General features: G+C 42.7%; 1 protein-coding gene across 2 annotated transcripts; it reads right to left on the bottom strand.

Moving 5' to 3' along the window:
- Nucleotides 1-5,794: 5,794 nt before the first annotated feature.
- LOC143218035 (uncharacterized) lies at nt 5,795-15,664 on the bottom strand. 2 transcript variants are annotated; one of them, XM_076442922.1, is made up of 9 exons: nt 13,743-15,664; nt 13,505-13,661; nt 12,332-12,527; nt 12,057-12,251; nt 8,358-11,951; nt 7,607-7,728; nt 7,209-7,363; nt 6,813-6,993; nt 5,795-6,583 (listed from the first exon to the last, which is right to left on the bottom strand). In XM_076442922.1, the coding sequence occupies exons 5-8, from the start codon at nt 8,688-8,690 to the stop codon at nt 6,839-6,841; spliced, it is 765 nt and encodes a 254-aa protein (XP_076299037.1). In that variant the 5' UTR covers nt 8,691-11,951; nt 12,057-12,251; nt 12,332-12,527; nt 13,505-13,661; nt 13,743-15,664; the 3' UTR covers nt 5,795-6,583; nt 6,813-6,838. The 2 variants fall into 2 exon arrangements, with proteins under 2 accessions (XP_076299037.1, XP_076299038.1); XM_076442923.1 differs by lacking the exons at nt 13,505-13,661; nt 13,743-15,664 and having other exon boundaries at nt 12,332-13,045.
- Between the last annotated feature and the right edge of the window lie 3,079 nt (nt 15,665-18,743).

Raw genomic sequence — 18,743 nt, 5'->3', positions numbered from 1 at the left:
ATAGACTATAGAGAAGTTTTGTTAATAAAACAATCAACAATAAACAAATGGACCAATAAAGTTTAAAAAAAAGTTCCAAGTCATGTCCAAGAATTGTTTAATTATCACAGCATTGGGTCGATGTGATCGTCGATTTTTAATATTTTTTATCTTTGCGGAACAAAATATTATAAATTGAGAATCACACCGATTGCCTCCCCTCGCCCCCGAGGTCTATATGGAAAAGCCCATAAGATGCAATGTCTGTCGTAATTCTAAGGGGAAAGCAATGGCTGCGAGTATTCAGGGGCAGCCACGCCGGCTGTGAGTATTAAGGGGCAAGTATACCGGCTGCGAATATTCAGGGGCAGCCACACCGGCTGCGAGTATTCGGGGGCAGCAGCAGCGGCTGCAATCTCTACAATCATCAAAGAATAAAATTAATCAAAATTCTGCAAAGAATAAAGTAGCAACTACCTCTTAACTTGGCGAATATTACAGGTTGCCCTCATTTTCCTAAAAGAACATTATATACAGACATGTAATTATTGAGCTTGGAAATTATGATAAGATTAATAACGTACTTAAATTTAATGTAAGCAGCAATAAACCTCCATACAGGTTTCAGAAATGAAAAAAAAAAGGTCGAACCGTATTTTCCCGTGGCAGCATCCGCAAAACGGAGTCGGTTCGAACGGAATAAATTAACACCTGACATCGCATTGAATCGCAGACCGCAATTACAATGTGTCCAGCCGATCTAATGGCTCTTTACTCATTGTCCAGGTAGGTGGTTTCCAGGGCTCGTTGACGGGGCCCTTCGTGAAAGTCCGCGAGGAGACACCTGTGACGTGGCCGGGCATTGTGCCCACATTTCACAGGTGAGTCCACCTACTACGTGCCGGGTTTATGCTGCTACTTTGGACAGTGCCGCGTTTTATTGTCTTTCCGCCAACTCGTAGATCCTTCGACAAGATACCCATTGTCCGAAAAGGTTGCTACACTGCCCACACCGAGCTTATATCATGTGCGTTCTCCCATATCCGTACGTCCTCTTGAACGACCGCCTGTCAGACCTACTCTTCCGGGATTTCTTTTTAGGAAACTCGCAGAGACTTTTCAAAAACGGCTCTAGGACTCGAAAGTACACTTGTCGAAGTACTTGCTTCAATTTTTACAAAAGCAAAATATCAATAATAGCATGACTCATATCATATAGGAGTCTACCTGACTGTGATGTTTGGTTCATTTAATAGAAGTTCCACTGTAAGTAGTCAACTTTTAAAGGCCATTTGTTCTATGTACATTCTAAATATCTCTTTTTGCTGCCCATCGAGTTAGTTGATATCACGGTCGATGATGCGGTGAAAACCGTAGCAGCAGCTCCGTATCTTTATCTGTCCGTGTCCGGTGAAAATGGAGCTGGGAGTGGCGAGAGAAGGAGGAGGAGGAGGTGGCGGAGGGGGATGGAATAGCAGAGGGTTTGAGGACAAGATAAATTACCAAGGTGGACGGTAGCGCATCCCGGTCAGCAACTGGTACCGCGTTTGATGGAATCGTGCACGACGCTACGCTGGCTAGCATCGAATCTAACAGCGAGCGTCGCACCACCGAGGCGAGAGGGCCCGAATGCTAATGGCAGATGCGATGCTCGATCCCAGACGGGACATTCCAGCCGTGCTGAGATCGTCTATCGGCCCCGACCCTGTTCGTTAGCGCGGCCACAAAGAGCGCCAGGCCTTGCTGCGCCGAGGCTTTGTCTAAACCGGACATTTTCACTGGTCGGTCACTTCCTACAAGCGCAGTGATTCATTCGTCGGTATTATGTCGCCCGGCGTGTATCTGGCTGGTATCTGCGCTTAGGGGACCGCCCGCGCTCCCGCTGGAATGCGCTGTAACGGTAGCCTAACGCTCCTTCCTGTTTCCACTACTTTTTCGCCATTATCCTTAATCGCGTGCCACGAAATCCTCATAATTTGCCAATTTTCAAAAAGTTCCATTTTTACGTTGCGCTACGTGCCAAGGCGTGGTAATGCGAGTTCAAAGCCGAAACAAAGAAACTTCTCACAGTAAAAGATTGAAATTTTTCATTTAATTATAATAACGTTCGCGTAGAATTCGAATAAATTCAAACTTGTCATTCTCCTAAGGCAACGCGTGCCACTTTGAACTCTCGGTGGGCTGAAAAAGCATTTCGAATATTTTCTTCCTCGATTTTGCATGTCAGCTATCGCGCGTTTGGATTGTTCGAAGCAATCGCGGTTTCGTAATCGTGTTAAGGCCGGTATTTACGAGGACATTTTCGCGTTATGAAAATTCTTAATCAGCCGCGTTGCACTCGCGCGCTGATAGAAACGTTCGTTTTCGTAATGGAAACTGCGCGGAGTGTCGCTGACAATGACTTAGCTACTATACGGAAAGATACGGGAGGTATGCATGCGGCAAGGTGCGCCGATAAAAATGAAGGTGAAGGATATAATCCGAAACTTAATGGCGGCCGCCGCGAAATATGTATGTGTGCCACCCGTCGTTCTCCATTAGCCGGGTTACTCGTGGAAAAACGCGTTACTGCAACCGGGATCGCATTCCGAGATCGCGGATCGATACGATCCGACGATTTGTAAACAATATATGGTCAATAGATTTTTGTTGGGTCGCGATATCGTCGACGACAGCCGCCATTTTTCTGTATCTATGTATATGGTAGGACATCGGTTATGCAAACGATCCGTTTTCTAAATGCTTTGGTATCTGCGTGCTCCCTTATCGGTATGCGAATGTTTATTATTCGAGCGTTTTCTTATTCCAATTAGAAATTAGGTTCTAGATTAGATTAGAATTAGGTAGGTAGGAGATAGAATAGTTAGGAATGAAGAGAGACTAAGAGTACTCAGAGGAAAAGATCAAAAAATAGATTAGTTGCTGAATACAGGCTAGCATAATGACAAACTTACGCGAGGTCGCCATTGCGCAATAAACGCATACCCCTGTTGCTATCGCATATGTGAGATCTGGTACTTGACACGCGATAACCCAGTATTCAGAATTATTAACTCTGCGACGTCCAGTTCAAATAATAGAGTCGTTGATAAGCGTACGCCGAATGCATTGTCCGAGTTTGGTAAAGCGTAGCACACGCTGCGCCGTAAGTGCATTGCGAAATCGGCGCCATTCACAGGTCGCTAGTGTCCCCTAAAACGATTTAGCACAGCAATATATGGGCTGACATCACCAAACCGAGAAACGATCCCGAACATTCGAAATCAGGTTTACAACCTGGTCAAAGGGAACTGAGACATTTTTTTGTCACGTCCGACAGATAGCTGTGGGGACAGGTTTACAATACGAGATAGTTTATTATTATTAGTTGTTTTACCAAATGGAAACTTTATAGCGCACTCTAGCCTATAAAATATGCAATTTTAGTAGATCAATTCAGACACACAAGGTGTTCGATGATATCTGGTGAACTATCGAGTGCTGCGAATTTTTATGCAATGATAAACATTTTCTACTTTAATTCCAGGTGACAGCAGCCAAATAAAAATGTCTTCCGTTTGTGATTTTAATAATTCAACAACGATCTATCGATATTCTTAAATTCTTTTAGTTTTCCTAACATAGAAGAGTCACCAAACTTGAAAATGTAGGCAGAATAAATTTTTTAAATATTGACAATACATGCTGTCACACAAAATAATAATAAAAGAAACCAAAGATGATTCACGTTTTTTAAAGAAATAATTGTCACATACATACTAAAGTTCTTTGTTGATACGGTATACACAATAAGTAGAAAGAATTCGCTGTCTCAGGAAAATATTCTATACATTCTCCATAGAAGATGTTCTATGGGGGATACACTATGCACTTCCACATTACCAGCCTCGCTCTTATGGGTTTTACGGCGAAAAAACGAAACTTCGAAATTCTCGTAAAACTTTTTACTGAACGGCGCGCAACGGGACATAAATATGTAATAAAATGGCGGTGCTCGGGGAACACAATGACGCGTCCTCACTTTCTTTCCCGGTTTTTGCTCCGGGTAACTCTGCAAGAACTCTATAGCAAGAATTACCCAGAAACTTTAACAGGGATGGAACGGTGTATTTATTCGAACTATAGCGAGTTCTTTTTCCCGGGGAGATCTCGTTTCATTTTGTTTCAGATCCCCGCGTAGCTGCGAGCGCGTGCCATTAAAGGTTCACCGGCAATTCCCTTTGGTTTATGGTGTATTTAGTACTGCCGCTATGATCGTTTCATAGGCCATACGTTGACGGGGCCGTAAACCATGGAACAAGAGGCTTCGCTCTGCTTTTTTCCAGATGGAAGACACATACATTGTACAACAAATGCTGCGGGTAATGGGTTTCAAGAGTTTCTACCGAGCAAGACTGGTACCATTGTTGGCATAGTTGCAATTGAATTTATAGGGAAAGAGAAATTTTTCACTTTGCAAATTTGCATAGATTCCATGGATTTTTATAATATTATGAAAATTTCATCATGCTTATTGTTAGACAAAATTTCAAGTGTCACTTTCGTTACAAATTCATAAAATCATAAATAAAAAAGTGAGCCGCGAAAGTACTCGAACGCCCTTTAAAACGGAATAACTTTTTTATAATTGTACCAAACGACCTGATTTTTTATAATCAATTAGAAGCATTGGTTTATGAAATGATATGCAAAAAAGATTTGCCAAAAATTATAATTTACAAGGTTTCATGCAAAAATGAAAAAGGCATTTTTAAAAACTTTTTTATTTGGGCTCTCTTATTGAAAATTTAAAATATGTATATGTTTTGTAGATCTTCTAATTGATTATAAAAAATCAGGTCGTTTGGTGCAATTATAAAAAAGTTATTCTATTTTAAAGGGCGTTCGAATACTTCCGTGGCTCACTGTATAGTGCAAAAATGCAAAAATTTCAATATTTCCTGAAAACCTTAATTATTTTTATAATAGTGATATCTTGTAGATTTCTGAACTCGACTTTGAAAACTGTTCTTCAAAAAGATTTACAAGAAAAATTGAAAACATTTAACATTAAACTTTAACTTTTGCAGAAAACGAATTTATAAATTTTTTAAAATGCAATGGCGTATATTTTTAAAATATAATGGACACCCAAAAATGTTGAAATTATCTCAGAAATTTTTTAAATTTAGTTTAATGTGTTGCACTAATCAAAAACGTCGATACCATTATTGTTCGAATTTCTTGGGCTACTAATGCTGTAAGAACAGATATTCTTCAATCTCCACGAAATCCACTAAATTAGAAAAAAGTTTTTACTAGAGCAACATAACAGGAGATAAAGTTGGGTTTGAATTCAGCTTCACGTCTTACTTTCGATACTTTCCACCGGGAGAATCGGAAATTGCGCAAACTGGCAACTGTTGCAAATTATAAGCCTGCTGGGCACCTAATGACGCGTGAAGGTAATTAAGTGATACAATTAGTGCAATTGATTATATGCTACTATAAAATACGTCGTAAACTGTGAAATAATTTTGCGAGTTATTACGGCATTACACTCGTAATACTTTTTTACAATCTTTAATATCTGTTATCCATTTTCATCTGTGTTGGTCTGTGTTGGTGCGTTGACAACTGTGTGTGTACAGTACCGTCCAAAACGTAGAAGATACTAAATATTTATTGCGAACACCATTTTCATCAAAATTTATCCTTCTCAATCCTCTAACAATTTTCGAAAATCTTTTTCCTTCACGGAAAATACACGTCTATAAAAGATTAATTTAATAGTTTCTTAAAATTAATTATCTTCTTCTTTATGATTTTCAACAAGCAACTTCGATTATCGACTGATAACATATGCAACGTGTCGCGTATAAATAAAATTGCAAAAAAGACTAATAGTATAAGTTTTAATTTTATCGACTCTCTAAACAATCTTTCCGGAAGGCTGCTACAGAAAGAAAATATGTTTTTGGCCTGTTGGCGAACAGAAAAGTGGAATGTGGGACGCGAGACAAGTAGAAAGTGGTGTTGAGAGTGTTGACATGCCGAATTGAATTTTCCCAAGCGTGTTCGGGGCTGTTCGAACGTTTCTCGAAGTTGCACTTGCATACCTGTTATTACTTTCCGTTGTTTTTCAAGTAAATAGCTGTTTATCGCTCTCAGCGACAACTGAACCTTTCCCTGGAACGTGTTTCGGAAATCGTTGCACGAGCCGCCTTCCAGGCAGACATATCCCGGAGTTAAGAACATTACGTTCTCATAAATCAGCCTCGATTCGATTCGGCATAAATCATAATCGTGTCGTCGGGCGTATGCAGACATCTTTGCCCTACAGCATAGAACTCCGTGAGAAAGATCCTCCGCGACGCTGAGTCGCTCTCTCTTCTCATGATACGCCGTTAACTGCTTTTAACTCGCTTTTCATCTCGGCCCGACGCGTTTCTTTCGATCGGTCCTCGCTTATCATTTCGATACCATCGCACCAGGCGATCACATCGAAAACTTGATTGTATTGTGCAGTCGAAATTAGGGGGGCATTATGACATTGCTTTCGTTCGTTCGAATTTCTTTATAAAATACAGCTATCCGAAGTTTCCAATTTTTATTATATGTATATCTAAATAGAGATTTAATAGTTAATTCAAAATCGAGACTCCTGCAGGTGATTTTTTTCATTTTAACAAAACCTGGTTGCAGTTATAAAGTTCATTCTCTTTTCATTTGAATAAGAAAATTAATTTTGTAATATGAAGAATTGCAAGTGAAAGAGAATGCTTGCTACTGAAACGATTATTCTATTACGAAATGCATTTGTTATATGATGTAGAAGTGTGCTGGTTACATACTTGTGTTAGTAGAGAATCAGTCTCGTTTATTTCTTTTTGCCCTTCTTCTTGCCCTTCTTCTTTTTGCCTTTCGCAGCTCGCGGATCAACCAATGGTTCACGCGGTGGCCGAGGTGGTGGACATCCGCGAGCGAGATATGTAGCCAATGGAGAAACGCCACTGACATCTCTGATTAGAGCAGCTAAAAAAATTTGAAAAGGCAACCATTTGAAATACGATCGTATTTAATTAATTATTGTATTACAAAAAACCGTGATACTGAGTAATTTTGATTTCACATATTCTGGGTATGTTCATTTTATACTTTGATTAGAAAGTTCCAGTTGACATAAACATTTCACGATAGAATTTAGTTGTTATCGATGACTTCAAATTGAAATTGTTTAACATTTTTACCTAGCTTTTCAGGTGAATCGTCGTCAGCCTTCGTGGTGCGATATCCATTGGAGGAATTCATCTTTGCTTTCAAACTGCATTTATATTCGGTCTCTTCAGGGTCAGTTTTGAAAATAAAAGCGTTGTTCACGAGAGCAAAACACCTCGTTATACACCTAATAAGAGAATTTTCAATCATTGCTCTTTCAAAATAGATGGAACATATACATATAAAGACACACGATTAAAATGTTTTCATTTTTTTCGAAATGTTATAAACCTAGACAAGCTTTAATAACTATATTAGAAAAGCATTCCGAAATTATGCTAGAATTATTGTGTATAAGCGACAAAAATAGATTTTATGAAATTGCTAATCATTTTATAATGTATAAATAGTTAACAGAATTTTATCTTACTTTCCCAAGTTTGTGAAGGTAATGGTAGCATCTAACTGTCCCGCGAAACTGCCACCAGAATCTGCTAGGTCGTATGGTCCTCTGAACATGAACGACTTCTTTTTATACACGTTCAATGTGTTCTGCAAGTAATGAATTCTGTTATTATCAAAAATTGAAATCAGTTTCATAAGAATGACGAATTAATAAGTATTCAGCATCCACGTGAAATAAGTAGACTGCGGATTTGTATGGAAAATAAAAATTAATTGCAAAATACTGAGGCTATACAGGGTGAGTCACCTAACGTTGCCACCTCAAATATCTTTGTTGTTTTTAAAGCCCAAGTATGAAGTCTACAAATAAGGGGCTTCGAAAATCAGTGAGCGATTAACGAGTAGACTGCGAATTTTTAATGGTTGATGCAAAATAATAATGTTCTGTGTCGGTTACATGGACTAGGAGCTACTTATAAAGTTTATACGTGCATGGCTAATTATAGTCACTGCATTCCTAATGAAAGGGACTATCATTGTAGGTGTTTAAAAAAGGGTGCTTCCATTTAAAAAAATGAAGGTGACCTTGATATCTCTAAAAAAATTCACGTAAAAACAAAAATATTTTTGGTATCGCATGTGAGCCCCACTGAACCATTCAACTTTGTCCTTCGGACATTTGACGTATCTTTAAAAACAACAAAGATATTTGAGGTGGCAACGTTAGGTGAATCACCCTGTATACGATACATTTATTGTGTTGAATAATCTCTTACTAAATCGCAAGCGCAGCCAGAAAGGTATGTGCGGATGCCACAAATAGGAAATTCGTCGCCGACTCGAAAAACGCCGATATGCACCGGCAATCGCTTCATCGTTTTGACCAGCTGTTCGCATGGCGCCGAAAAGTGACAGGTCCGGCCACCTGTGAACCGGTACACGTGGACGTCGTCGTTTTTGGGAAATCGTTTGCGCTCGGCGACTTCCGTCACCGGCAAATCGATGATGACCGCTTTCACTGTGAGCGATGACCCCGCCACGTCACCTTTCGCGTCATTGTTTAATAGCAGCTCCGATATGAAAACATCCAGGAGGTATAAACCGTACATGATGCTGTGGTGGATTCTTCTATTTCGAAGGTTACGGTACACTTGTTAATTTGAGGAAGTGAAGTTGCAGCAGCGGTTTGACGAGCTTCATTTTTAAGCGAACGTGATGAAGTTGTCCTGATGGAGGAAGTGCAACATACAGCTTGAAATGTGAAAAATTGCATGGGAACGAATTAGAGTGTATAATATCGTAGTGTAATAATGTATATTGCCCTCGCATAAAAAAAATAAACGCAGTGCTTTCAATGTTGGGAACAAAAGTGTTGGCACACTTAACTTTTAATTATACAAACGTATATTAGGACAAGGTTAATGCTAATTAGGTCATGCACCTTGATGGCTTCAATTTAATTGATCACAATCTTTCGGTGTTCCCACAAGAAAGCAAAAAAGAAATAAAACATCAGCATGAATCTTAGAGTCTAAGATCATGCGTTCTCAAAGTTGGGCGACCTCGACTTCAATTAATTACATTTCCCTCTTTTCGCTTTTCTGATGAGTCGCCGAGGATTGTGAGCTGTCTGGTGATCTCTGCGGATGGCGAGAGTAGATCTCGGATCTCTTAACAGCAAGATTATCATCCCCTAAGTCCCGGGGTCGGGCGTGCTTAGTCTGAAGTGGCAGGAGCAGTTGCAACCGCCGCCTCGCCGCAATCAACAGCTCATACAAGGAGCGTATAAGAGTCTCGAGACGCGTTGTTTCTAATTGCCGCGATTCAAAGTAGTCCGTGGTATCTAGACGGTGCCTTTAGCAGCGAGGATCGCGTTCTAGAAAGGCGGTTGCGAGCCGAATGGAGCTTTGTTGGCGTCGTTTCCCCGGAGCAAGCCGGCGTAAAAACTCTAACAAGCGAGCGACACGGTTGAATTACGAGAAGCGTTACGTTACTGTTACCGTTCTCACTTTTCCCCCGGTGCATTGCTGCGTCATTTTCTCGTTAACACTCCTCTCGTTAACGCCGCAGTTTCCGAGCCTAATGCAATGCAAATCCAACAACCGTCATTGAGATATCATATCGGGCCGCGTGGCAAAGGCTAACGGCCTCGGCCGAACGCGCCTGAAAATTAACAGTGTTGTTTATAGGCGTTGTAACCTACGAATGATCGCGCAATCACGTTACTCAGCCGCTGGACGCTCTTCCTAGTTGCCCACGGTGTCCCCTCTACGATGTTGCAGCGGATGATTAGACGATCAGGGGCATCAGCCTATAACTATTGTAACGTTAACGGAAAGTTTGTCCCGCGAATATTTGTTATAATTCCATTGTATTTAGAGCAAACCTGTTTAGCTTCCACGGCTGGAACATGAAAAGTACCAAAAATCGAAAAACAAACAAAGCAACTTATGACAAATTGGAGGCATAAAAAAACGGCACATTGGTCCGTAGAAAATAAACAGTTATACCGGTATAAACAACAAATAGTTCACGTCGTTTGTGCAAGCGATAAATCATGGTAACCAAAGCAGGTACGGAAAAACGAATGATTAACTGGACATTTAACTGTTTAAGTTTCGTCCGAGTTTTACGATCCGAGATAACAACATATCGTTCACAATGTTATTAACGGCGTGGCCATATAAAGAGGCTCTAAACACTAGAGTGTAATCGTATATCATTTCTAATATGCAATTATTGGGGTGCATGTGCCCACATTGAAGTGCAGTAAAGTGACAACCTCGAGCACCAGGACTACTTTACGATTGCTCCACTTTCCCCTTGTTACGATTCAATTAGGAAATTGTAACCGGCCGCTAAATTCTCATTCATTGCTCCACATTAATTGAAGACCATTGCGGCGCGGCAGTTCCGCTTTTCAGGAGTGCAGCTGCGAACTGTCCACTAAGATCTTTGGAGTTGACGCCGTTAGTCTTGTGGGGCCGTGTTATGTCTCTCGTTCATTCCCACGAACCACGAGCTGTCGACGATCTAAAAGTAAACATTATTTGTGTTGTCGATGAGAGACGCCCCGATTTCTGTGCCAGACTGGATTATGTCCAAGGTTTTTGTGAATTTAGGTTTGCTGGAGTCTGCACCAATCTAGCTCCGATCAATTCTTCATCAATCTACGACGATACGGAGCCTCCTTCCAGTTTCCCGTGATCCCGATTATCTGGGCCAATGATCACAGCAACCGTCAGCGATGACCAGTCACATAAATCAAAACTGGTAGCAATGGTACCGCAAGGATGGTCCGTTTCTCGGTACAGGAAAGGGCAGGGAAGGCAGAAGGTCGCAGAGGAGTTCGTAGCACGGTTCGTGCGAAGGTGTACGGATCGTGTCAACGATACCATGGATTTACGGCGGTCACCAAGCGAATCCATTTGTTTCATCTGCATCTGCTTAGCACGCTAATGCTGCCTCCACTGAACGACTCGGTCCCTGACCGAGAAGTGTTTCAAGATTAAGGTGGACCGTCCTCGCGGCTAACTTCCGTTTCAAAGCTGAGCATTTGCAAAACTTGGAAACCGACAGCGCACTAGGCTAACTTCGATTACAACGTCACGTTGTCGTAGATGAGATGTCGGATTTTTGACAGTAACATTAAGCAAACATAACTTTTCTTGAATAATCAACAGTCCTGTCCCTCTCCAACTTCCCAGAAGAAAGAAGTCGGCCAGGTCAGTTTCGGCGAATGAAAAATTCGTCGATTTTATTGGGCAACCGTGGAAACGCAATCGCCTGTGCAATACACGGAAGAAAACAATGCCCGCAATATCAGAACAAAGGCGACTATGTCTTTTTTCGAGGGAACCGGTCTGGAGGAAGCCCGCGGCTGCGTAATTCTGCGAGAGCGGTTGCCAGAGCGTGTGCAACGCGCGAGTATTTGACGGCCTTTGCGCGTATTGTTCCGGCCATTCTATCGGCATTAGCCGCTGTTGCGATTCTTGCGACCGAGATTAAAACGCAGAAATCGTTTAACAAGAGGCATTCACGCCCCGGATGAATACTCCCACGCCGTCGAATTACGCCTAACGCACTCCGCTGCGGTGAAAAAGTGCTGTAAAGGCCAGCTGTGTATTGTTTACTGCTCTTGTAGCTGAGAACTAGTTCTTGATCATCTAAAAATAAATGGCAACTAATCTCATCTAAAATAAATTGGAACTAATTTTTACCAGATTGAGACTCCCCACTCTACGTTCCCCTTCCGCCACGGGCCGGTCACGTGACGCGTTTCGTCTCTGTCGTACAACGTCACGTGACTAATCCGGAGAGCGGGTAACTTTTTCCCCTGGATTCGAGTTAATTCCCCTGATCTGGCGGCTCTGCAACAGACGCGTTCGTTAAAATAAGGGGTTAGGAAACGAATGGTGTGCATTCAGTTGAAATTGACGAACGGTACGCGCGAGAGCCATGCGTCCCATAAATACCATTTGCGGAGATTCGAATGGGGCCGCGCCGGGACAGTCATTGAAATGCAAAATATCTGGTCCGGGTAGAAGATAACAGGCCGTTTCGAAAAACCGGTGGGAAACGGGAAAGGACGCCGATGATTTAACGGACGTGGCGGCGCGTCTTATTCTGCCTCGGCTACGTAAATCAGGGATTCTTCGGGCCGCGGACCGCTACGAGGAGCGAGAGCAATTAATAGCGCGTTCGTAATGCGTTGTTGGCATGCGAGAGCGGACGTGCCGCCTTTATTTACCGATGCGATGAAATATTGGGTCGCTGTTCGCCGGCGTACTCACGGGATTCCTGCAGTTCTTGGAATGAGGAAACTGCCGGCTCGAAACGTCCGCGTCCGTGTCGCATTCGAATCCTCGCGCGCCTCGATGACGCCGCGATTTCCTCCTTCGGGATTTTTCAGCTTGTCGTTCGGCTGACTCGAACGCGAAAAACCTCTACAACATTGCAAACCTTTTAATTACCATGCTGACTTATCGCTGCAAGGTCAAGTACACTCCCCGACAAAAAGATAGCACATATTAGATTTTTTTTTTAAAGTTTCGTAGCAGAAATTGATGGCAGTGATGCCTGCAGGCAGTTTCTGATACGTGTGAAAGATCTGAATCAGACTCTGCGATCCCAAAAACTCTTGAAACCTCCAGGGAACTTTTTCGCGAATGACGGTGCTCGGACACGCGAGCGTAAATATAGAGTATAGTTTATTGAGTTAGACACGAATGGGTCATGACCTCAAAGGGCCATTCCCGAACCCAAACTATGAGAAAATTTTCGTATTTTCCGCACAGGGTGAGACGGAACATGTGGGAAGCACAGCAGAGATTGATTCAGGACATCAAAATAAAACAGGCTCGTGTAAACATACGTCCATCATGACGTTGGTTTTGAGTTACAGCTTAGTTTGTGTCGCAACAATATTAAATGTTAGTATATTGTTCATCTGCATGGTTAAGCGTCCTTCTCGCAGTAATTACTTTTCAAAAATGACTTGCCAGAATGGAAAATAATTTCGGAATTGGCGTGCACTAGTTCGCGGATTGAAAAATTGAATGAATTCGAAGGATGGACGATCCAGTAATCGGACTGGTAAAATATTGGCATGCTCGTTCGACGGAGAGCAGCCGAAAGAAAAAGAGGTAGAGGCGCACTCAATTATTTGTGAAAGCTGCGATGCATGAATGGACGAATAGATTCCGGGGACGCGCGCGGCTGATAAATGCGTGCCGGCCTCACCGTTATTTTCTATAAACGGTCATTACTGGAATTTATAGCACCGCGTCGCGTGTTCCGAAGCGTGTACGCCGCCTGAAACGTGGAACTCCAGTTTAAGCGTAATAAGTCGGACGCGCTTTTAACTCGAACGTTTCCAAGCGACAACAAGAACGCACACGCCCACCTCTCTTGCATGACATACCGAGCCGCTCTCGCTTAAATCGAAATTGGCGGTACCGCATAAACATCGATCGCTTGAGTCTACAGTCTACGGTTTTCTTATCCGCATAATTCCATCGCTGTCTCGTAACCCTTGGCTGAACTTTCGAAGTTCAGCTACACTCCTGGACAAGATAGCACTGAAATCGGAAAACATCCATGAACAATACTGTTACCTATACACTATAAAACAGGCGAAAATAATAAAATGTTACTGTTACCGGCCGCCGTTCGTGTCAGTTTGGAGGAAGACGCGATTAGATTTAATAACACGGAAGGTCAGCGTGATTTCACAGGTGGTCGGTCAGTTCTCTACAGGAGAGGGCCCAGCTGAAACCTCAACCAGTTGTAACTCAAGTCAAGAGGCTACGCACTCGGCCGGCACAAAGCTATCTTGAGATCTTCGTTGCGTTCTGCTGAAGAATAGACTCCTAACCGGTGTGAGATACACGCCGGGCGAAGATCGCGATCAAGGGCCCGGGCTATTCTCTCGGCTTGCTCTCGAGGTGTGCACGCCGTTGCATAAACTGCGGAGGCTGGTGTCCAGGATCAAGATGCAAGCCTGTCGATGAGTGTTTCGTTTTTGTTTCACCGCGAGTGAATTGTCGCTTGATTGGATCCAGCGAGAGCCCGTTTCCTGGACGAAATTTCATACTCTAAAAAATACAAGCGGTATAAAAAAAGTGTCTCGGATAAAAGTTATAGGCTACAGAGAAGAGGATAATGACGATCGTATTTGTGACGGTCACTTCTAAAATTTCATACGCAATATTTCTGCCCTATCTGATGTTCCTACCCTCTCCTCTGCGTGTATAAAGAGAATGATCAAAGCTTCCCGTCGGTGTCCACGCAGATATCCACAGCTAATCTCGATGGGGGCAGACAACGTACGATGACAACCGATTGGAAAGTGTTGATACGCCAGCGACAGATAGTGAGAGCGCAGAATCGTTTGGTGGGCTTGCCCGGGCTGGATCAGAACAAGGGATCAGTAAACCGACCTTCCGGAATCATACAGCTCCCCTCCGATTTGATCACGAAGCGACGTTGTTAATTATCTAATGATCGGTAATTGCTCATTTCGCTCGCTCGGCCGATTACTTCCTCGTTATTCCGTTAATCGACTAATGCTGAACCATATCGAAGGAAAAAAACCGAGCGTAAAAGTAATCTGCCAATTGAAACGATGGCCAGCTTGCACAGTCACTCGGTTGGGCAATTACCGGCGACCGCGTTAAGCGGGACCGCATACTTTGATTGAAATATGATAAGCATTAATCGCCGGCATGTCATTCGAGCGTGTTCGCGAAACCTTCGGCGAACATCAAAAAAGATTTCCTGGTGGCCAACCTTTCAGCCACTCTAGTTACTGACTTAGTCATTACCCTCGATTTTTATCCTTTGCCTTTCATTTGTTGTTTTAATGGGAAATTTGTCCGGACGTTAATCCCTTTCACCATGACTCGGCTCTTTTGCTATCTTCTTTTCTTTATACTCGTTAATAGACTGCAATTGCTGCTTGTTAATATTATAGATCCGTATGCACTTGTGATGCGAGCAATCGTGGAGTACAAGAGAAGAAACATGCAGAAAAATGTTCAATACGGTTTCTCTGTTAATTATACCCTTGGAAATTGTCCGCTTTCAGCTGGTATCAAGAAATGACTTCTCTTCAGGATGAATACTTCTTCCAATTAATTCTGCGATATTAATAGTACAAACGCGTACAATGACGATGCAATACGATTTTCATTTCGCAGAGTAACAAAAGGTCTTTCTCGGCGCTTTCTCGCGACGTGACGTAGGCTGAGGAACTCTCGTTCGTCGTATTGGCACATTGTTGCACGCGCGCGTCTCCATACGTTGTAAAACAGGATACATTTGATCTTTGCGACAAGTGCACAGTCATTCGTTGACATTTCCTGGCCATCCCGTTTGTCGCATCGTACACGAAGATGGTGGATACCCGGCAGCGATATTATCATACGTTCAAGCCGCTATATATGTAGCAGGACGTGGACATTTTCCTTTTTACAAGCCGCCCCTCGACAAAGATCACCGAGAAGGTAACAAAACGAGTAGCATTGCAATTTTATAACGACATAAATTCAACAGACAAGATCTTATCTTGCTGCAAAAGAATTCTTCTAATAGTACATATATCCTGCATTTAAATTGCGGAGAACGACAGGATCGTCGAAACTGAAACCATGAATTTATGTTTTTTTAGCTTCAGTTTTTCAGTAGCTGGTTCTGAAATGAGATGACCGACTTCGAAGAAAGATAATTCAGGCAGTAGAGACTGTGTAGTGTTTGGTGGATCAAGCTGTCCCTCGTTAGCTTCAAAATCTCCGGACAATTGAAAGACCGGCTCTCTCCGGATCAGCCTCCCGCATCTCGGTCGGCCTAGCGTCGCGTATTCGCTCTGGTTTTTCGCGATGTCAGCCGTCCGGGGAATCGACTTCCTGGAGGCATTCCTGTGTACCTATATGGGGCCCTATATCCTCGGACCGATGTCCACGTCCCGTGGATGGTGGCAATGGTTGCTGAGTACATTGGCGCAGGTGTGGCGGCGCGGGCCCCACAAAGGGGCCCCGTAGATGGTACAACCTCTGCTCTCTGTTGGCGCGCCGGACCACGGTGGATTCGACTTTTTCAGAGAGACCCGCGTCTGCCAGGTCGCCGGAAGAGCCGTGTCGGCACAGGCCACCTGGGAGCCCTCGACAACCCTCCCTGCCCCTCCCAAGCCCCGGAAGAATTAATTATGCCAGCGACCGACCCGTTACTTCTCCGACCGCCGGAAAAATCACCGAAGGAATGCGAGCCGATCCTGCGAAATGTCCAATCCCTCTCGATGCCCACTCGGCTCCTTCGCTGGATCGTTCTTCAGCAATTTCACCCGCGAAATTCAAATATCCACGCTGCATAGTATTCAGCTTTCAAAAAATCAACATTCTTATTAATTGCCACGGATCTTGCCAAGTAGAATTGTTTAGTGTTCCCAATTGAGCCGAAAGCGGGCTGCAGGCAGTGTTCGGCATATCGCTAACAATGATTAAGTTCCGACACTTTTTTCCTTGTAGTCTGTAATTAAAAAGGAATTAATTAGGAAGCCAAAAATAGCTTCCACCGGGAAGACTCGCGAGATATCTGCGCTGGGAGTCACGAATTTGATGGTAGCGGTACACGGGACAGCGTAGGTGGACGTCCTTGATCTCGAGATAGCGATCAGGACCTCGCCGCTAGTTGTAGTCCTGTTGTTCGACGATTTACCCTAAGCGCCGCAGCTTGATTGGGCCAGCACGGTGACCTGGGGTTCACTGGAGTAGGATTAGACGTGTAAGACAGGCTCTCTCTTATCCGAACACTTACTTGGCTACTTGTTATAATCTATAAATGCTTGAATGTTAGAATTAAAAATAGGCAGAGAACAAAAAGTGACAATGTTCGTATGCACGAAGAAAATGGCCGAGGAGGAGGATCTCCGCGGCACGTGTTTCAGAGCGCGGCGTTGCTCGCGACCGATCGATCAGCGGACAATAATGCGAGTCTCGATGGGGTATCTTGAGCACCGTGACTCGAATCCTAATCCCGAAGCTCGTTGCCGGTACCGAAGGGTCGACGGGAAGATTAGTTGCCCGAGTGGCACATAATATGCGCGCGATAAAGAACGAACGAGCAGATGGTATCCACATTCCGGCGCCCCAACCCCGGCCGCCTCGTTCGCAACCACCTTGCGCGATTTTGTATTCAGACGTACAACACTGTCCCGCACTTTCGTTGCCCCGGTTGATAAATGCTGGATCGCGTGCCGACCGGGATTTATGGCACGCGGAATCTCCCGCCAGATCTATCGATCGCCTTAGCCACGCTCTCGGAACTGATCAAAAATCTCGGATCCGTTTCGAATTCATATCTCAATGACTTCAGATTTCTTCACATTTTTGTGCTGGTAAGATGAACGCGGTTCATGACACAGATCCGTTTAGATTTTGGAGAAATTGGAAAGCAATACAATTTTTACTTTTATTAAATTTCCTGAAAACTGAAAGTGTATAATAGTTATAGAGACTGTTGATATTACCTGCAATTTTATGTTGGCAATTGGTTGTAGAAGAGTATACACCAGAGTTGGGCAATGATCAACTAATATTTAAAAATGACGAATAGTCTTTTTGAATGTTAGTCATAGCAAAATAGTCATTAGAGAAAACTTTTCGATAAGTTAGTGATCACTAGATGGCAAATAGTTAGTCACAGGTCTAAGTAATCGTTAGCTATTGCTTATTAGTTAATTAGTAGTTGATGATCAGTCATCCATCTTTAGTCATCAGTCACTATTGTGCGATCAACACACATTGATATTATTAATTAGTTATCACTAACTAATCAAAAAGTTTTGACTAATGACTATTTTGCTATGACTAACATTAAGAAAGACTATTAGTCATTTTTAAATATTAGCTGATTGTTGCCCAACTCTGGTATATCCGCGAGCAGAATATACATGCAGCTAGTCATCTTTCGTAAGTTTTGAGCTGACGTACGTCGGTTAAGACTTTCATCGATTGACACGATTGATCCCTGCCATAGATTATGATACATTCTCCGTGACATTTTTTACGGTAAATAAACGGGACAGATAATATTCCGTATAATGCTCCTGAGATTACACGGTTGCAAAGCATATGATTGATTGCCACGGTCAAACTAGTTGTTGCGAAGCATTCCATCCGCGTACCTTCATAAATATTTATAATTGTGGCTTATCAAACGGGTTTTTTAAAGATTCGAATCTTGAAAATTGTTGCAACGTTTCCTGTTAATATTGCAACGCAGAAGCGTTTAAAACGGAAAACGACAATACAGGACGAAATTGAACTCATTTCGGAGCTTCTTTTTTCGAAGAACATTGCTCATTTTCTCCTAACAATAAGATATTTTCGCATAATGTCGCGGGTGGGAAACTCGAGACCGATTTTTCCATGAAAATGATTGAAACCTCAGTAAAACCATGCAAAATTGTTTTTCACGCTGAACGAAGCACATTTTATGCTCAATATTCAAATTTTATTTGAAATATTTTTTACAACAAGCTGAAGTTTCGAGAATTGTGAAACCATAAATGGAACACCCTGTATGCTATCATATTATTGTAAACGCCACATATGTGTGAAAAATCTTCGAACTGTCTCACAATCAGATATTTCTCAATTCATTAC

This window comes from Lasioglossum baleicum, chromosome 18, assembly GCF_051020765.1.
Source record: "Lasioglossum baleicum chromosome 18, iyLasBale1, whole genome shotgun sequence".
Taxonomy (NCBI): domain Eukaryota; kingdom Metazoa; phylum Arthropoda; class Insecta; order Hymenoptera; family Halictidae; genus Lasioglossum; species Lasioglossum baleicum.
The sequence above is the reverse complement of the archived record's forward strand: the minus strand, read 5'-3'. Positions and strand labels throughout refer to the sequence as shown.

Excerpts from the sequence above, each read along its gene's own strand:
- LOC143218035 (XM_076442922.1), bottom strand. The coding sequence starts at position 8,690 with ATGTACGGTTTATACCTCCTGGATGTTTTCATATCGGAGCTGCTATTA. Across the intron at positions 7,729-8,357 it reads CTGGCTGCGCTTGCGATTTA|AACACATTGAACGTGTATAA; the intron begins GTAAGAGATTAT and ends CATTACTTGCAG. Across the intron at positions 7,364-7,606 it reads ACCTTCACAAACTTGGGAAA|GTGTATAACGAGGTGTTTTG; the intron begins GTAAGATAAAAT and ends TTCTCTTATTAG.